The sequence below is a fragment of the Mixophyes fleayi genome, chromosome 4 (genome assembly GCF_038048845.1).
Source record: "Mixophyes fleayi isolate aMixFle1 chromosome 4, aMixFle1.hap1, whole genome shotgun sequence".
Lineage (NCBI taxonomy): Eukaryota > Metazoa > Chordata > Amphibia > Anura > Limnodynastidae > Mixophyes > Mixophyes fleayi.
In genome coordinates this window covers 219,881,118-219,897,571 of record NC_134405.1, presented here as the reverse complement: position 1 = coordinate 219,897,571, position 16,454 = coordinate 219,881,118, and the positions used below count along the sequence as shown (strand labels likewise).

At 42.4% G+C, this 16,454-nt stretch overlaps 1 protein-coding gene across 1 annotated transcript in view; it reads left to right on the top strand.

Annotated features, from left to right (window-relative positions):
- Positions 1 to 16,454, top strand: part of LOC142150797 (uncharacterized) — a 91,522-nt gene that overhangs the window by 40,290 nt on the left and 34,778 nt on the right. Inside the window, exons 5-6 of the mRNA XM_075205982.1 lie at positions 7,259 to 7,386; positions 7,477 to 7,558. Coding sequence (XP_075062083.1) covers positions 7,259 to 7,386; positions 7,477 to 7,558 — 210 coding nt within the window. The remainder of the gene's footprint in view (positions 1 to 7,258; positions 7,387 to 7,476; positions 7,559 to 16,454) is intronic.

The following is a 16,454-nucleotide window of genomic DNA, read 5'->3' as shown; positions in this document are numbered from 1 at the left end:
AAGTCCAAGCCAGGATGGCAGGTATACTGAGATGTCTAGTTGCACAGCAGTTCGAGAGCCACAAGGTGTTGTGGTATGTTACTATAGTCCTCTATGGATCAGCCAGTTGCTCTCTGTTACCTGCCCTGCGCTGCCCTTCTCCTGGTATCACCGCTGTGGTAATTATGGACACGAAGGCTGTTATGTGGTGCCCCACGAGGTACAAATGTAGTACGCGCAGCTTGACTCTCTATTTGCAGCATAGGGCGCACCAGTATCAGACAATGGTATGTACTGGCAAGAGAAATTTAGGGCCAGGGTACAGCAGTGGCGGATCCAGGGGGGGGCGATCGGGGCGATCGCCCCCCCTAGCAGGGGCTTGCTGCCGACAGCTACACACTGTGCAGGTCCGTTCAGCAGTGACAGTGTGCTGCCCGGCTGCTCTGATTGTGTTTTAAACACAATCAGAGCAGCGGGACAGCACATTATCACTGCTGAACGGACCTGCACATACTGTGCAGCCGTCAGCAGCCTTAGAAGTCGGAAAGGGGGCGGGGCCTAAATAGCCCCCCCTACATCGCCCGGGGTATAGTCATTTCCTAGATCCACCCCTGGGGTACAGTGAACTTTTGGGGCCCCCCATCCATAGACCAGTAGTAAATAAACTGTGTGCCGCCGCCATGCAGTGACAACTTATCTATGCTTCTGGTTCTGCTGGCATTCATTTGGGTGGGAACTTCCTGTAAAGTGAGCAGGGAAGCTCTTAGTCTACTGAGATTACCAAATCTTGTGAGAATTAGAGCTCTTTGGCTTACTCTGCAGGCCATGTCCTGTCCGGGGAGTAGGAGCAGTTATCAGCTCCCTTCCCCTAACTAGAGCTGGATTAAGGCTCGGGGGGCCCGGGGTATTTAAGACATGGGGGCCCCTATTATGTAACATGGTTATTATTTTAGACAAATTTTAGACAAATACACAGGCAATACTGAGTGCACTACTGTAGTGTTAGGTGTACACAGCTCTGCCTTCACAAGCAGTACAATGTGAATCAGGACATACCTCCCAACTGTCTTTGCAGTCGGACCAAATCCTAACTAAGCGAGACAGTCACCCAAATTCTGGACTGCTCCATCAGATTTAGGACAGTTGGCAGACTGTTCTCCTCTTTCCTACCTGTTTTTGTCACTATAACTACCTGTGGCTGCTGGTTTCTTTAGCTATTTTCTGCAAACTAGCCCCAATATTAAATTAATAGTATTCTTATTTAATAAATAAACCTATTTCCCTCCCTCCAAGCAGCCCCACCAATAAATTAAATTTCCCCAACATCACCCCACAAATAAAATAGCACTCATTAAATAACTACCCCTCATCTACACTCTACCATTAAATTAATAGGCTACCTCCAACATTATATTAAGACCCCCCTTCCCTTACACATCCCTAACGCCTTAGTGCATGCCCCCAACTGATATTAAGCCAATATAGAGCACTCAAATCATATTATGCTATACAAAAGTGCCCCCAAATTATATTATGCCAGACAGTAATACCCCCAATTCATATTATGCTATACAGTAGTGCCCCATTTCATATTATGCAAAAATAGTGTCCCCAAATCATATTATGCCATAATAGAGCGGCCAATTCATATTATGCCACAGTAGTGCCCCCAATTCATATTATGCCACACAGTAGTGCCCCAGTTCATATTATGCCACATAGTAGTACCCCCAATTTATATTATGCCATACAGTAGTGCCCCAGTTCATATTATGCCACAAGAGTACCCCAAATTCATACTATGCCACAATAGAGCGCCCACATCATATTATGCTATACAGTAGTGCCCCAGTTAATATTATGCCACAATAGTGCCCCCAAATCAAATTATGCCACAATAGTGTGCCCAAATCATATTATGCCACAATAGTGTGCCCAAATCATATTATGCCACAATAATGCCCCCAAATCATATTTTGCCATACAGTAGTGCCCCCAAATAATATTATGCCACACAGTAGTTCTCCAACTTCAAGAAAGGGTAGTTAACAAGTAATTAAAAATACATTGCAGCATGAGAATGTATACTGTATTAACATACTTGATTATGGTGTGGGCGATGGGCGAGGAGGGAGCCGCAGCTGTCGGCTCAAACAGGCAGTCTGATGTGAGATGTGAACACATTGTGAGTAGGGGACAGGGGACAGAGCAACGGACCGAGGGGAGGATCCGGATTCGGGGGCAGGGGTGTAGGAACTAAAATTTTTATGGGGGGGGGGGCAAAAGGCCAAGGACTACTCTGAGGCTTGGAGCCCCTTTTCCTCATGTTTGGTATCTTGTTTTACCACAGTTGTAACAGTGACTGTAGATATAAAAAAGACTCCCAATCCAATATTAATTTTAGCCAGTGTTTCAGGGGTTGGCCAACCCCAGTTTCATTGTTTATTTTACTGCAAAATTGTATTTATACATTAGTAAATAAATATTATTAATATTAACTAACAATTAGTTCAATAGCTGTTAGAAAGATAGATTAATTCAAATTTTCATCTTAAAAATGTAAATTTTTCATAGTCCTTATCATAGTATTTATTCAGATTAGTTGACAGCCTAATCTCATTTGATTAAGAGTATTTTTAAATCTATAGCCACTGCCTCACTGGTTATGGTATGTGCTATAAATTTAAATAGCTATATCTTATGTTTGTTACTGGATGCATTGCACGAAACACAAGGTAAAAGTAAAGTGAATAGTTGTTCATGATCAATACAGATTATTTATTGAATGTTTATGAACAGTACAATTAGAGTTTTTAAATAAACAAATCAATCAATCTTTATTAAATCTATGCTAATGCAATCTATATTAAAGAATATTTGGTAGTTATAATATGGCAATTTATAATTTAAAAAAGTTTCACAAGTTTAGAGCGGATACCGTGATTGCATCCCCAATTTCATTTTATTCACTTTTGTGGGGGGGAAGGGGTGCAAAACAGTCTTTGCCTACCCAACAGAAGCCATGGGGGGAGGCAACTGCCCCCTCTGCCCCCCTGGTTCCTGGGCAGATCCGTGCAGCATATTTAGTAAGGTGGCTGTTTCCTGGGGAGGCGTCAGTGTTACAATTTCAGATTACCTGTATCAATCCCGATTATCGCTGACAGACCAGAGGCACGGCGTCTAACGGGTTCCCTGGTGTTCACCAAGAACCGCCGCAAGGCGGGATGGGCTTCACTGCCCTCTGGACTGCCTCAGGATGTAGCACAAGGTCTGAACCACAGGAGGGAGTCTCAAGTGGAATTAAGAAGCTGCCGCTGTACAGGTGGAGGAAAGAACAAACCAGCTGGAACTGATATGCTACGATCAGGAAGAGAGTAGTCAGGCAAGCCAGAAACTGGTACACGGATATCAGGCAGAGAGTAGTCAGACAAGCCGGGAACTAGTACATGGATATCAGGCCGAGAATAGTCAGACAAGCCTGGAACTGGTACATGGATACAGGGCTGCCAAGAAGAATTCAGGGCCCGGGTACAACAAATTCATGGGGCCCCCCCTCATAGTCAAGTAAGCCCCAAAAATTTTTTGCGCCGCCCTACGGCGGCGCAAAAAAATTTGGGTGTATGGTCATACATTCAGGGGCGTAGCTAGCCAAACGGCGGTGCAAAAATTTTGGGAGGTGTGGTCATGCATTTGGGGCGTGGCAAACGTGCCATTGGGCGTGGCTAACATAAAAACCACTAGGCTCTCAATTCGCCGGAGCGTCACATATGTTCAAGCACTCCTGACTTTCAGGACATCTACCACCACAGTGTAGATTACAAACAATGCAGTGTGTACACAAACAGTTCAGTCTTGGCCTACACCTTACATTGGGCACAACATTCACCAAAAATTGCCATTGTCCCTACTAGAATCACAACATTTCACACACTGTGCTGCTCTCTCCTACCTGTTCTTCTCACTTTCTCCACCTGTGGCTGCTGGTTTCTTTAGTTGTGGCTTGTCCGGATCAAGAAATGTTGAAGGACCTATTTTGAAAAAAAAAATGGCTACATTTAGAAAATTACAGCCAGCCCCGGCGTTAAATCAATAGCACCCACGATTAATAATTAGGCCTTCCTCCAGCCCCAACATTAAAATAATACTATTCACATTTAATAAATAAACCTATTTCACTTCCTGCAAACAGCCCCAGCAATACCTATTTCCCGCAACCATCACTGCCATTAAATAATTCATAGTCACATTTAATAAATAGACCTCATTCTCCCTAAACTCACCCCAAGATTCAATAGCCCCCAAACCACCCCATCTTAAATTAATAGTCCCTACTATTAAATTGCCTCACCATCATCCTACAAACAAAATAGCGCCTATTAATTAGCCGCCACCTACCTCACACACACTACATTGCAACAAGCCCCCTGTGCCATCACACACACAATACTGTGCCCCTTCATCACAACTACACTGTACCCCCTTATGCTCACACTGCGACCTCCATGCTGCTTTTCCCCCTTCTTTTTTACTTTGTGCCTCTCTCCCACTTTTTTTATTCCTCTGTTCCTCTCTCCCACTTTTTTTCCTCCTCTGTTCCTCTCTCCCACTTTTTTTTCCTCCTCTGTTCCTCTCTCCCACTTTTTTTTTCCTCCTCTGTTCCTCTCTCCCACTTTTTTTTCCTCCTCTGTTCCTCTCTCCCACTTTTTTTCCCTCCTCTGTTCCTCTCTCCCCATTATCTTTCCTCTGTGACTCTCTCCCCCATTATCTTTCCTCTGTGACTCTCTCCCCCATTATCTTTCCTCTGTGCCTCTCTCCCCATTATCTTTCCTCTGTGACTCTCTCCCCCATTATCTTTCCTCTGTTCCTCTCTCCCCCATTACCTTTCCTCTGTGACTCTCTCCCCCATTATCTTTCCTCTGTGACTCTCTCCCCCATTATCTTTCCTCTGTGCCTCTCTCCCCATTATCTTTCCTCTGTGACTCTCTCCCCCATTATCTTTCCTCTGTGCCTCTCTCCCCCATTATATTTCCTCTGTGACTCTCTCCCTTCTTTATAGCACTGTCCCTTTCTGTTTTCCCCCTTGCCTCTCCGTTTCTTTGCTCACCTTATGTCAGCTTCTTTCTGTTCTTTTCTCTTCTGTCTTCTGTCTTCTCTTCCCTCTTCTTTCTTCATGCTTGGTCCTCCTGGCTGCAGCGCTCCTCACTGACTGACGGGCGTGACTTGATGACGTCACGCCCGGCAGTCAGTATGAATGAAGCAGAGAGAAGGAGCGCAGCTGTCACGTGAGTATGTATTTTTTTATTTTTATTTCCTACAGCTCCCCCCACCAACGATCGAGGAGGACCCGTACCCCACTACCCCCCACGCCCCCGCGCGGGGGGGGGGGGGGGGAATCCGCAGGGCATGAAAAAAAAAAAAAAATAATTTTTTTAAATTAACAGTAAGGTTCCGGCCCGGGCCCCCTGGCATGGCCGGGCCCGGGTAAAATGTACCCGCTCCCCCCCCCTCTCGGCGGCCCTGCATGGATATAAGGGAGAAAGGTACACTAGGAGATTCCACAGACTAGGTCAGACAGGCAATACTGGTACACGGTTCTGGCAATTAGATACACTAGGAGAATCCACAGACTAGGTCAGACATGCGATACAGGTACACGGTTCTGGCAATTAGGTACACTAGGAGAATCCACGGACTTAGTCAGACAGGCGATACAGGTACACGATTCTGGCAATTAGGTACACTAGGAGAATCCACAGACTTGGTCAGACAAGCGAACTGCTACACAGGAGATCCAAAGGAAAGCAGCAAGTAACAACAGGGGAGTCAGAGGCTCAGCAAACTTATTGCACTGTCACAGAGAAAGTGTCAGTGCAGATTTAAATAGGGAGAGATTGAAAATATCCACCCCAGGAACCCGATCATGTGACCACACTGGTGGCCAATCAGCACGATCCGAACCCGATACCCGGATGTCCTGAGCACGGCACAGAGAAGCCGGCATTGGAGCGAGGAAGGATAAGTTTCCTTACAGTCAGCCACCAAGAAGCCACTGGTAGGCTAGGTCCAGCCCGACTTGCTTGGGACTGCAATGCCGGGAACTGGGAAGAAAGAAATGACCAATCTGCCCCTGTGTGGGCCGGTCCCTGCACCGGCCCATCCTACCATCGGCCCTTATGGCATATGCCAGAACGGCCAGATGGCCAATCCGCCCCTCTTTCAGGGTGGGGATGATTGTGACAGGTCTTGAATAATTCAGCAATGTAAACATGTTTGGGACATAAAAAACATCTTTACAAAGAACTGGGGTATGACGTTACCATAGGTTAAAATATGGGCAGACTAGATGGACCAAGTGGTTTGTTATCTGCCATCAAATTCTATGTTTCTAATGTGATATCTCAACCTTAGACTCCATTGAAACAATGCCATCAGGGACCATAACATTATTGGAAATGGTACAGTTTTTGCTTGGCTTTACATTTGCGCTAAGGGCCCCCCTGTTATGATAAACTCCGCCCTTAAACCAGGTGCTGTTTGTTACTTTGATGCTAATCCACAGCTCACAAAATCTTTGGGACAGAAGTTATCTCTAATGGATGTAGGATGCTAATCCTTTATTGTGCATGCTAAACTTTAAATAATTATGTCCAGTCAATGTTTTGTTATATTTCCGAGTTGATAATAAAATCTTTAAACATTTAATTGCTGCATTATCTGTTATCTAGGTTGTAACTATCAATTGTTTTGCCGACATTTTTATAGCCATAAAATAAAAGAACATAATAGTGGTTATGACAAGTTCTATTGTAATGATTAGAGAAGGGACAGGGATGAATTTATATATATATGCTAAAATTTCCAGCTCAGAAGTAGGTAGGTTCGATACAAAATTAACTCCTCACTCCATTACAAGAGACTGCAGGGTCTTAGTGTAGAATGGGAAGGAAGATACACCATGATGCTGCTCTTTCCAGGATTGAGATCTGGAGAGCCATCTCATTAGAATATAGCACCAGGCATCTTATAAAGCAGAAATGGAGACACAGTAAAGCAATAAATAAATAATAATGCCCTAATGGCTTGCTATACAAATAGGAAAATGACAGGTTTCTCTTTGTGGGCAAATTTAAATGATTTTATAGTGCACACTTGATGAGGTTGGATAATGACCAACTATAATTTTTTGAATTCCATCAATGGCTAGTCTATACAAACTGATGTACAATAAAAAAGTATTTTATATAACACTGACTATTGCTGTATTTTTACTGTTCCATAGGAAGCCTCCAAAGATACCATAGTTGAAATAACAAAAATAGAAGATTTGAAGCACTGTAATGTTATCTGCACCCTAGTCAATTATTTTCTTCCTCACACATTTGCAGTAGACGTTATCCTGGATGACAGGTAAAGTGATTGATTAGTATCCTGCTTTCATTGCATATCTTAGCTTTACAGCATTCAGATGTGCAAATGGTTTTTGCTTTTGTGTTGCAGGTGGGCTGTGAATGTGGCTTTGAAGACATTTGATGCACTTCTGTTTATAACAACATCTTTCTCCTGTGATGACCTACTGCAGGTCAGAATATACCATTGTTTATTATATCTTCATGCAGCCAAATCTAATATAAATGTTATGATGCTTTGATTGTGCATTAATGATTATTAACCAAATAGATATGGATACAGTAGATTCACTTCAGTGGATGACTAATATACAACAATGTGGTTATTTTCTATGGTACACTTTAACAAAGGTGCATTATTCATTATTTATAAAGTGTCTGCGTATTCTGGGTATGAAATTACATTACATAGGGCTCTGTCTGTAAAAGAAAACATTTTTAGACTGAAATTTAAAATTAGAACATGTGCTACCCCATCTATAAATCTGTCCCCACATTTTAAATTTACCTCCCCAATGCAGCATGGTATTGCCCAGGTGCAAACGTTGCTATACTTTATATAGACAAATACAATTCAGTTTTAAATTATGCCTCTTAAAATCAATATAAGTAGTGATCAACCACATATTCCTCCATAGCATGATGAAGGGCAGCTCATATGTCAAATTCAGAATTCTGCCCCACAGAGAAGTTAAGGAAATGAGTATAAGCTCTACGGTTACACTGTATTTAGACGTGTTTGATATCAAAAGATGGAAAAGTTCATAGGGGATTTATTAATAGTAAAAAAGGATCTGTGTTATGCTCCATGGAAGCTGTCCATTTTCAAGCCAATTTCCCTTGGCTCAGAATATACCACTTTGATGTAAGTTATACTCTGAATCTAATCCTTTATATTTTAAACTGTTTTGCTTGTGTATGTTATGTCAATTTAATAATTGTTTATTAAATATTTTTTATATCTGAATGCCCTGTACTTTTGTATCCTAAATCTATAACTTAATATGTTGCGTCCTTGATACTCTAACAAATCCAATAGCCTGTTAAGAAGATATAGCTCGATCAAGTTAACCCTTTGAATGCCAGTGTGTGATTTATTGATACATTTGATTAAAAAGCTTAGTGTGTGCTTGCATTTACATTTGTGTAACAGTCTGGAGGAGCGAAGAGTTAACCCTTTGTTTGCTGGTGTGGGTCTTGCTAATTTGTGGGCAGCTAGAAGCCTTATGTACCAGTGTGGGACAGTATATTGGGGTCCTATTGCCTGTATTCAATAGGTGGTGGCAAACCTGAAGTGTGTGGGGGTGTGAGAACACTGTGTGGGGATGATTCAGTAGGTCTATAACCTGTGTGATAGGTATAGAGAGAGACTGCGGGCTGGAATAGTGTGTAACCTGATATAGCAAACACCCTAAAGTCACGGCAGCTGAGAGTGTGTTCTTGGCAGAATGTATATTAAATTATTAATTTAAACAATTCAGAAAATAATTAATAATAAAAGTGCATCATTTTTATATAAATATATATGAGTGATTATTAAGTATATGAAATCTCTAAGTAGTTAGTGGCTAAGTACAGTTCTCACAGTTCCTACTGTGAGGGGAAGTCCATTTATACCAGATTTTTTCATATTTGGGGATTAGATCAGGTCTCATGTACAATAATCTTTCGTGTCTTATAGTTTCATTCACAAGGCATATCCATTGATTCAATGTGGGAGCTTCCTGGGCCATCCATTTCCTGCCAATTATTACTTTAGCTAACTTAAATAATGTGGTAATAAGTAGTTTAATGAGTTTATTTATCTTTTCTTATAAGTCTAGCCCAAACAAACAAAGTCTAGGATTAAAGGATGGAATCCCCACTTCAAGCTACAATACACAATCTGTTATTAAAACTTTTATAACATTTGTGCAGTGATTAGCAATCTTACTTCACAGAGCTGATTTCAAACATGAGTTTGATTTCACCCATGGCCCTATTTTACTGGAGTTTGCATGTTTTCCCATATTTGCGTGGGTTTCCTCTGGGTACTCTGATTTCCTCACAAAAATAAACTGATAGGTTATTTGGCTTTCGACACAAATGGACCCTAGTGTGCGATGTGGATGATTACATAGAACAACAACTGAGTGTGCCCAAAATGCCCTCACCTTTTGCAAAATATGAAAAGTGCCTTTATATATTTCTTATATAAGAAAAGTGTTACATAGAAAAAACATTATTGTTAATTATTATTTTACTTTTCATTTTGTATTTTCACATTACTGGTGCGTGCAGTGGAGAAGGGCAACTCTCTCCAATCTAGCAAAATATAAGTTGAACAGGCACTAAGGTTCATTTAAAAAACAATTATTACTTAATCTAGTTTTGAGATCAGTACAATTATCAATGTTACACTGAGAGCAAAAAAACAAATAAAACAGAGCACTGATATATCTCTCTGCAACCATGGAAGTCATGCAATGTTCTGAATGCCTACAGCTGGGTTTCCCTGGTTACCTGTTCAAGTTGATTATTTTAGTTCTCAAAGCCAGAAGTTTATTTCTGTAATAATTAACCATTTTATGGCAGGAATAACTGGGTATTATAGACGATGCCCAGTCATATTCTCATAATCCCCTTAGTTAGTGATCATAGAAAATTGATTATTCACTTTTACTCTATATATATCACATATACATGTCATACATCTATAGAACCAATGCTATGTATATTGTGCATGACAAGTTTTTACTTACTTTCTCCAATATAGTAAAGATTCCATTTGAAAGAAGTACATTTACCTACTACCTACACAGAGTACTGTGCTCCAGAAATTGCAAAGATTGTTTTATTTTGCTGTCAGGTGTACATTTTCTGTCCATCACAAGACCACAGAAAGAGGGAAGAAAGGGTGTTTAAAGTAGAAATGCACCAAGTGATGTTTGTGTGAATCCCATATCTTGCAGTTAGCGAGCACGCAGGGGGAAAAGGTTCCAATTCTCTGGTAACCCCCCACCCCGCACACCTCTACAGATGAACGGGTAAAAGCATGTATTAGCATAGTCAGACAATGGAAACCATCTCTGGCTGCCCTGCTGCTGAACGGTGAGTCCCAGTGACACTGGGTGTTCAGCTGATTATACGAGGGTGAGTCAAAAACTATCCGCACTCCAGTTATTATCTGTTGGCCGCACCGTCTTATCAGTTTTCCGTACTAGGTTGCTGTCTCCCCAGTCACTGCGTTGCAGGTTTGAACGTGTTACATAAGTTCATTTGTAACTGCAGTGCAAGAAAAAATGACTGCCCCACTTGTGATTTGCATGAAAGAAGAGCAGCTCGCAGTGATTCGTGTTTTTTTTGTGGTCTGAGGGGTGTGTCTGGTGCCGATTTATCGAAAACTTGGTGCACAGTATGGATAAAGTGTTTCGTCGTGAAGAAGTGTGTATGAATGGATAGAGAAGTTCAAAGAAGGTAGCACAAGTGTCAGCCATGAAGAAGGAGCAGGAGGCCCGTCCACGTCCACGACTTATGAGAACATTGAGCGTGCACGTGAACTGATCCTGTTGGATAGACGAGTGACAGTGGATTATGTTGGAAATCATTTTCAAATTAGCCATGGCTCTGCCTATGCAATAATCCATGACAGACTTGGGTTTCTTAAAAAGAATCATTACTGGCGATGAGGCATGGATTCATAACTACAAGCCTGAGAGTAAACGGCAGAGTATGGAATGGAAACATCCTCAATCGCCAACCAAGAAAAAGTTAAAAATTTCAAAAGTCAACCATGAGCTGGAATATTGATGCTTACAGTTTTCTGGGATTTTTAAGCGCCAGTATTGGAACATTATCAGGAAAAAGGTTCAACAAACAACAGTGCTCGTTATAGTGAGATGCTCACTGAATAGCTGAAGCCTAAAGTACAAACAAAGCGCAGAGGACTGCTATCCAGGGGTGTTGTGTTTTTGCATGACAATGCACGTCCCCACGCCGCTGCTCATACTGTCGACACTCTGCAAAAACTTTGTTTTGAGGTGTTAAAGCATCCTCCCTATAGTCCTGATCTTGCCCCATTATCACCTGTTTGGTCCCCTGAAAGAAGCCCTAAGATGACGAAGATTTATGTTTGATGAAAAGGTGAAGACAATGGTGCATTCGTGGCTCGCAGCTCAGCCTAAAACATTTTTTTAATGAGGGAATACAAAAGCTTGTTGACAGATGGACAAAGTGTATTGAAAAGGAGGGAGATTATGTCAAAAAATAATGTGTGTCTTTTCTGAAAGTTGATTAAAATAAATTGTACAGCCAGAGTGCGAATAATTTTTGACTCACTCTCTTGTATATATAAATATGTGATATATAGCCTTTACTTAAATATATTATATTTTATAGTTTAATTGTATGATACAGTTACTGGGCACTATATGTAAACAGAAAGTTAGCTAGATGCCATAGGATTAAAAATAAAACTTTTTATTAATCATTACTAAAGTAATTATTGAAGCCTGCCTGTAAGCTTTAATTAGATTATATATGCATGTGTATGTCTGTGTATATATATATATATATATATATATATATATATATATATATATATATATATATATATGTGACTGCAATAATGATTAAGAAAATAGAAGCTCCTATAACATGTTTGATGCATTATATGTATTGCATAAATGTTAGGCATGTGCACCGGCGACTTTTGGTGTCTCGTATTTTGTGTTTTGGATTCGGATTTTCGTGATGTTTTGGGTTCGGATTTGTTTCGCAAAACACCTGGCGAAAGGTTTTGGTTCGGATTTAAGGTTTTGGATTCGGATTTTTTTTGAAAAAAGCATAAAAAGTTCAAAAATCAAGTTTTTGGGCTTATTTTCACTCCTACGCTATTATTAACCTCAATAACATTCAATAACAAGCATTTCCACTAATTTACAGTGTATTCTGAACACCTCACAATATAGTTATTAGTCCAAAACGTTGCAACGAGGTATCTTTCTGGACTGCGTAGAGGAGTGGTCACCACAATATAATTTAAAAACCCTGAACTTGTATGATTCGCACCAATAAATGTATCTGGACTGCGTAGAGGAGTGGGTCACCACAATATAATAAGAAAACCATCAACTGGTCTTAATCGCACCAAAAAATGTACCTGGTCTGCGTAGAGGAGTGGGTCACCACAATATAATTTAAAAACCCTGAACTTGTATGATTCGCACTAATAAATGTATCTGGACTGCGTAGAGGAGTGGGTCACCACAATATAATAAGAAAACCATCAACTGGTCTTAATCGCACCAAAAAATGTACCTGGACTGCGTAGAGGAGTGGGTCACCACAATATAATTTAAAAACCCTGAACTTGTATGATTCGCACCAATAAATGTATCTGGACTGCGTAGAGGAGTGGTCACCACAATATAAATTAAAAACCCTGAACTTGTATGATTCGCACCAATAAATGTATCTGGACTGCGTAGAGGAGTGGTCACCACAATAGAATTAATAAAAAACCCTCCACGGCTCTGAATTCCCCCCAAAAAAATTCTGGACTGCGTAGTGGGGTGGCCCCGGTACTAAATTTGATACCGGGGCCACAATATAATAAATAGTTACACCCTCAACTGGTCAGAATTCCACCAAACAAGTATCTGGACTGCGTAGTGGGGTGGCCCCGGTACTAAATTTGGTACCGGGGCCACAATATAATAAATAGTTAAACCCTCAACTGGTCAGAATTCCACCAAACAAGTATCTGGACTGCGTAGTGGGGTGGCCCCGGTACTAAATTTGATACCGGGGCCACAATACCTCCTCCAAGTTCCAAGTGTAGTGTTTATAACATATTAACACTACACTAATTCTAGCAAGTCAATACCTCTTGTTTTAAATAATGACAGGGCATTTAACTTTTGATTAAATTTTTTGAATTTGTTGACATTTTCTTTTACTTTTTGAACATGGCAAACGACTGTTGAATGGTCACATAATGCCAAAAAAATAGTTGCAAGATGGAATTGTCCTTGGGCCCTCCCACCCACCCTTATGTTGTTGAAATAGGACATGCACACTTTAACAAACCAATCGTTTCAGCGACAGGGCCTACCAAACAACTGTGGCTGAAATGATTGGTTTGTTTGGGCCCCCACACCAAAAAAACAATTCATCTCTCCCTGTACAAACTAAACAGGCTCTACTGAGGAAAGATGTCGTCCTCATCCTCAACCTCTGATTCCTCTCCCCCTACAGTGTGTACTTCCTCCTCCTCACACATTATCAATTCGTCCCCACTGGACTCCACAAGCACAGGTCCCTCTGTACTATCTGGAGGGCAGTGCTGTACTTCATTGAGGAATTGATTATTCATTTTTATAAACATCATTTTTTCAACGTTATGAGGAAGCAACCTCCTTCGCCGCTCACTGACCAGGTTCCCCGCTGCACTAAAAACTCTTTCCGAGTACACACTGGAGGGGGGACAACTCAGGTAAAATAGAGCCAGTTTGTACAGGGGCTTCCAAACTGCCTTTTTTTCCTGCCAGTAACAATATGGACTGTCTGACATGTCTATTTGGATGGTGTCAGCAAAATAATCCTCCACCATTTTTTCAATTGTGACAGCATCCAATGCAGCGACAGTAGACATGTCTGCAATGGTTGGCAGGTCCTTCAGTCCGGACCAGATGTTATCAGCATCCCCGCCAGCGGCTCTTTTAGGAAAACTGAGCTTTTTCCTCGCAGCCATAGATGTGGAAGAAAATGAGGGTGGAGCTGTTGGCATGTCACGGTCCTCTTCAGAGGACAATCTCCTGACCAGAAGGTCTTTGCACCACTGTAGACTTGTGTCCGCCGGAAACAGAGACACAACATACGCTTTAAACCGAGGATCGAGCACGGTGGCCAGAATGTATTCCTCTGACTTTAAAAGAGTGACCACCCTCGGATCCTGGCAAAGCGTACGAAGGGCTACATCCACAAGAGCTACATGCTTGGTGTAATCGCAATGGTTTACAAGCTCCTCCCTCACTTTCTCCAGCTGCTTCTGCAACAGCCTGATCAGGGGAATGACCTGACTCAAGCTGGCAGTGTCGGAACTGACTTCTCGTGTGGCAAGTTCAAACGGCTGGAGAACCTTGCACAACACGGAAATCAGTCTCCACTGCGCTTGACTCAGGCGCATCCCCACTCCTTTGCCTATGTCATACGTGGCTGTGTAGGCCTGAATGGCCTTTTGCTGCTCCTCCATCCTCTGCAGCATATAGAGGGTGGAGTTCCAGCGCGTCACAACCTCTTGTTTGAGGTGATGGCAGGGCAGGTTCATGGTTTTTTGATGTGCATCTAGTCTGTGGTAGGCACTGGCTGAATGCCGAAAGTGTCCAGCAATTTTGCGCGCCACTGCAAGCATCTCCTGCACACCCCTGTCACTCTTGAGGTAATACTGCACCACCAAATTAATGGTGTGGGCAAAACATGGGACGTGCTGGAAATTGCCCATATTTAATACCCGCACAATGTTACTGGCATTGTCTGACACCACAAATCCCCATGAGCGTCTAAGTTGGGTAAGCCACTGGGAGATAATTTCCCTCAGTTTCTCTAATATGTTGTCAGCGTTGTGCCTCTTATTAAAGCCTGTAATAAACAATGTTGCCTGCCTTTGCACGAGCAGCCATTTTGTAGATGCTGCTACTGATGCAGCTGTTGCTGTTGCTGCGGAAGGCGATGCATCTACCCAGTGGGCTGTCACAGTCATATAGTCCTTCGTTTGCCCAGAACCACTTGTCCACATGTCCGTGGTTAAGTGGACAGTGGGTACAACCGCATTTTTCAGAGCACTGAGGACACTTGATCGTACTTCTCTGTACATTTTTGGTATCGCCTGCCTAGTGAAGTGGAATCTCGACGGGATTTGGTACCGGGGACACAATACCTCCATCAACCCTCTAAATCCCACTCCACTGATGGCGGACACTGGGCGCACGTCTAACACCAACATTGCAGTTACAGCCGCAGTTATACGCTTTGCAATAGGGTGACTACTATCGTATTTTGTGGTCATGGCAAACGACTGTTGGACGGTCAATTGTTTTGTGAAAGACTTAGCGGTCTTACGACTTCCCCTCTGGGAAGATGACCGACTAACAGCAGCAACAGCAGCAGTGGCAGTAGTAGGCGTACCGCTGCAGGATTCCTCGGATGAATCCCGTATTGGAGAGGACTCAGTCTGGCTGCTGACTTGGGCTGCAGGACTGAATCTGATGGAGTCCGTGGAGGAAGTTGACGAGGAGGGTGTTGTTGGTGTGTATCCAACTGGACCACGGGATTTAGGTGTCCCTATACCGATGACTGTCCTAGCCCCAGTTCCTGAACTAACCACTGAACTATGCAGGTTATACAGGTGACGTATAAGGGAGGATGTCCCTAGGTGGGCAAGATCCTTACCCCTGCTTATTTGAGCTTTACATAAGCTACATTTGGTCATACATTGGTTGTCCGGATTTGGATAAAAATAACTCCAGACCGAAGAGGTGCATTTTTTGGTCTTCTGACCAGGCATGACGATGGGCTTTTTCATCCCATGGACATCAGCTGTTTCCCCCCCTGGTGCCTCATTTACAATAACCACATCACCATCCTCATCATCAAGTTCCTCCACAGCGATAGCTACATCATCAATAGCCTCCTCCCGAGCCACCTCTTCCCGTACAGTGATGGGAAGGTCAGGCTTGACAACCACCAACACCCTTGGACTCGCCTTGGGGATTTGTGATAATTTCGCTTTAGAAGGCAGTTGTTTGCTGTTTTGTTGCTGACAGCATAACTCTCCAATTTTTTGTAGGGGGGGAGGAGGAGGAGGGCTAAGATCCTTGGGTCATGAACACGAGCCAGGGCCTAAGCCGTTCCTTGCCACTACATGTCGTAAATGGCATATTGCCAACTTTACGTTTCTCCACAGATGATTTTAAGTTTCTCTTTTTGCTTTTTTTTGAGAACTTGGGCTTTTTGGATTTTACATGCCCTGTACTAGGAGATTGGGCATCGGGCTTGGAAGACGACGTTGATGGCATTTCATCGTCTATG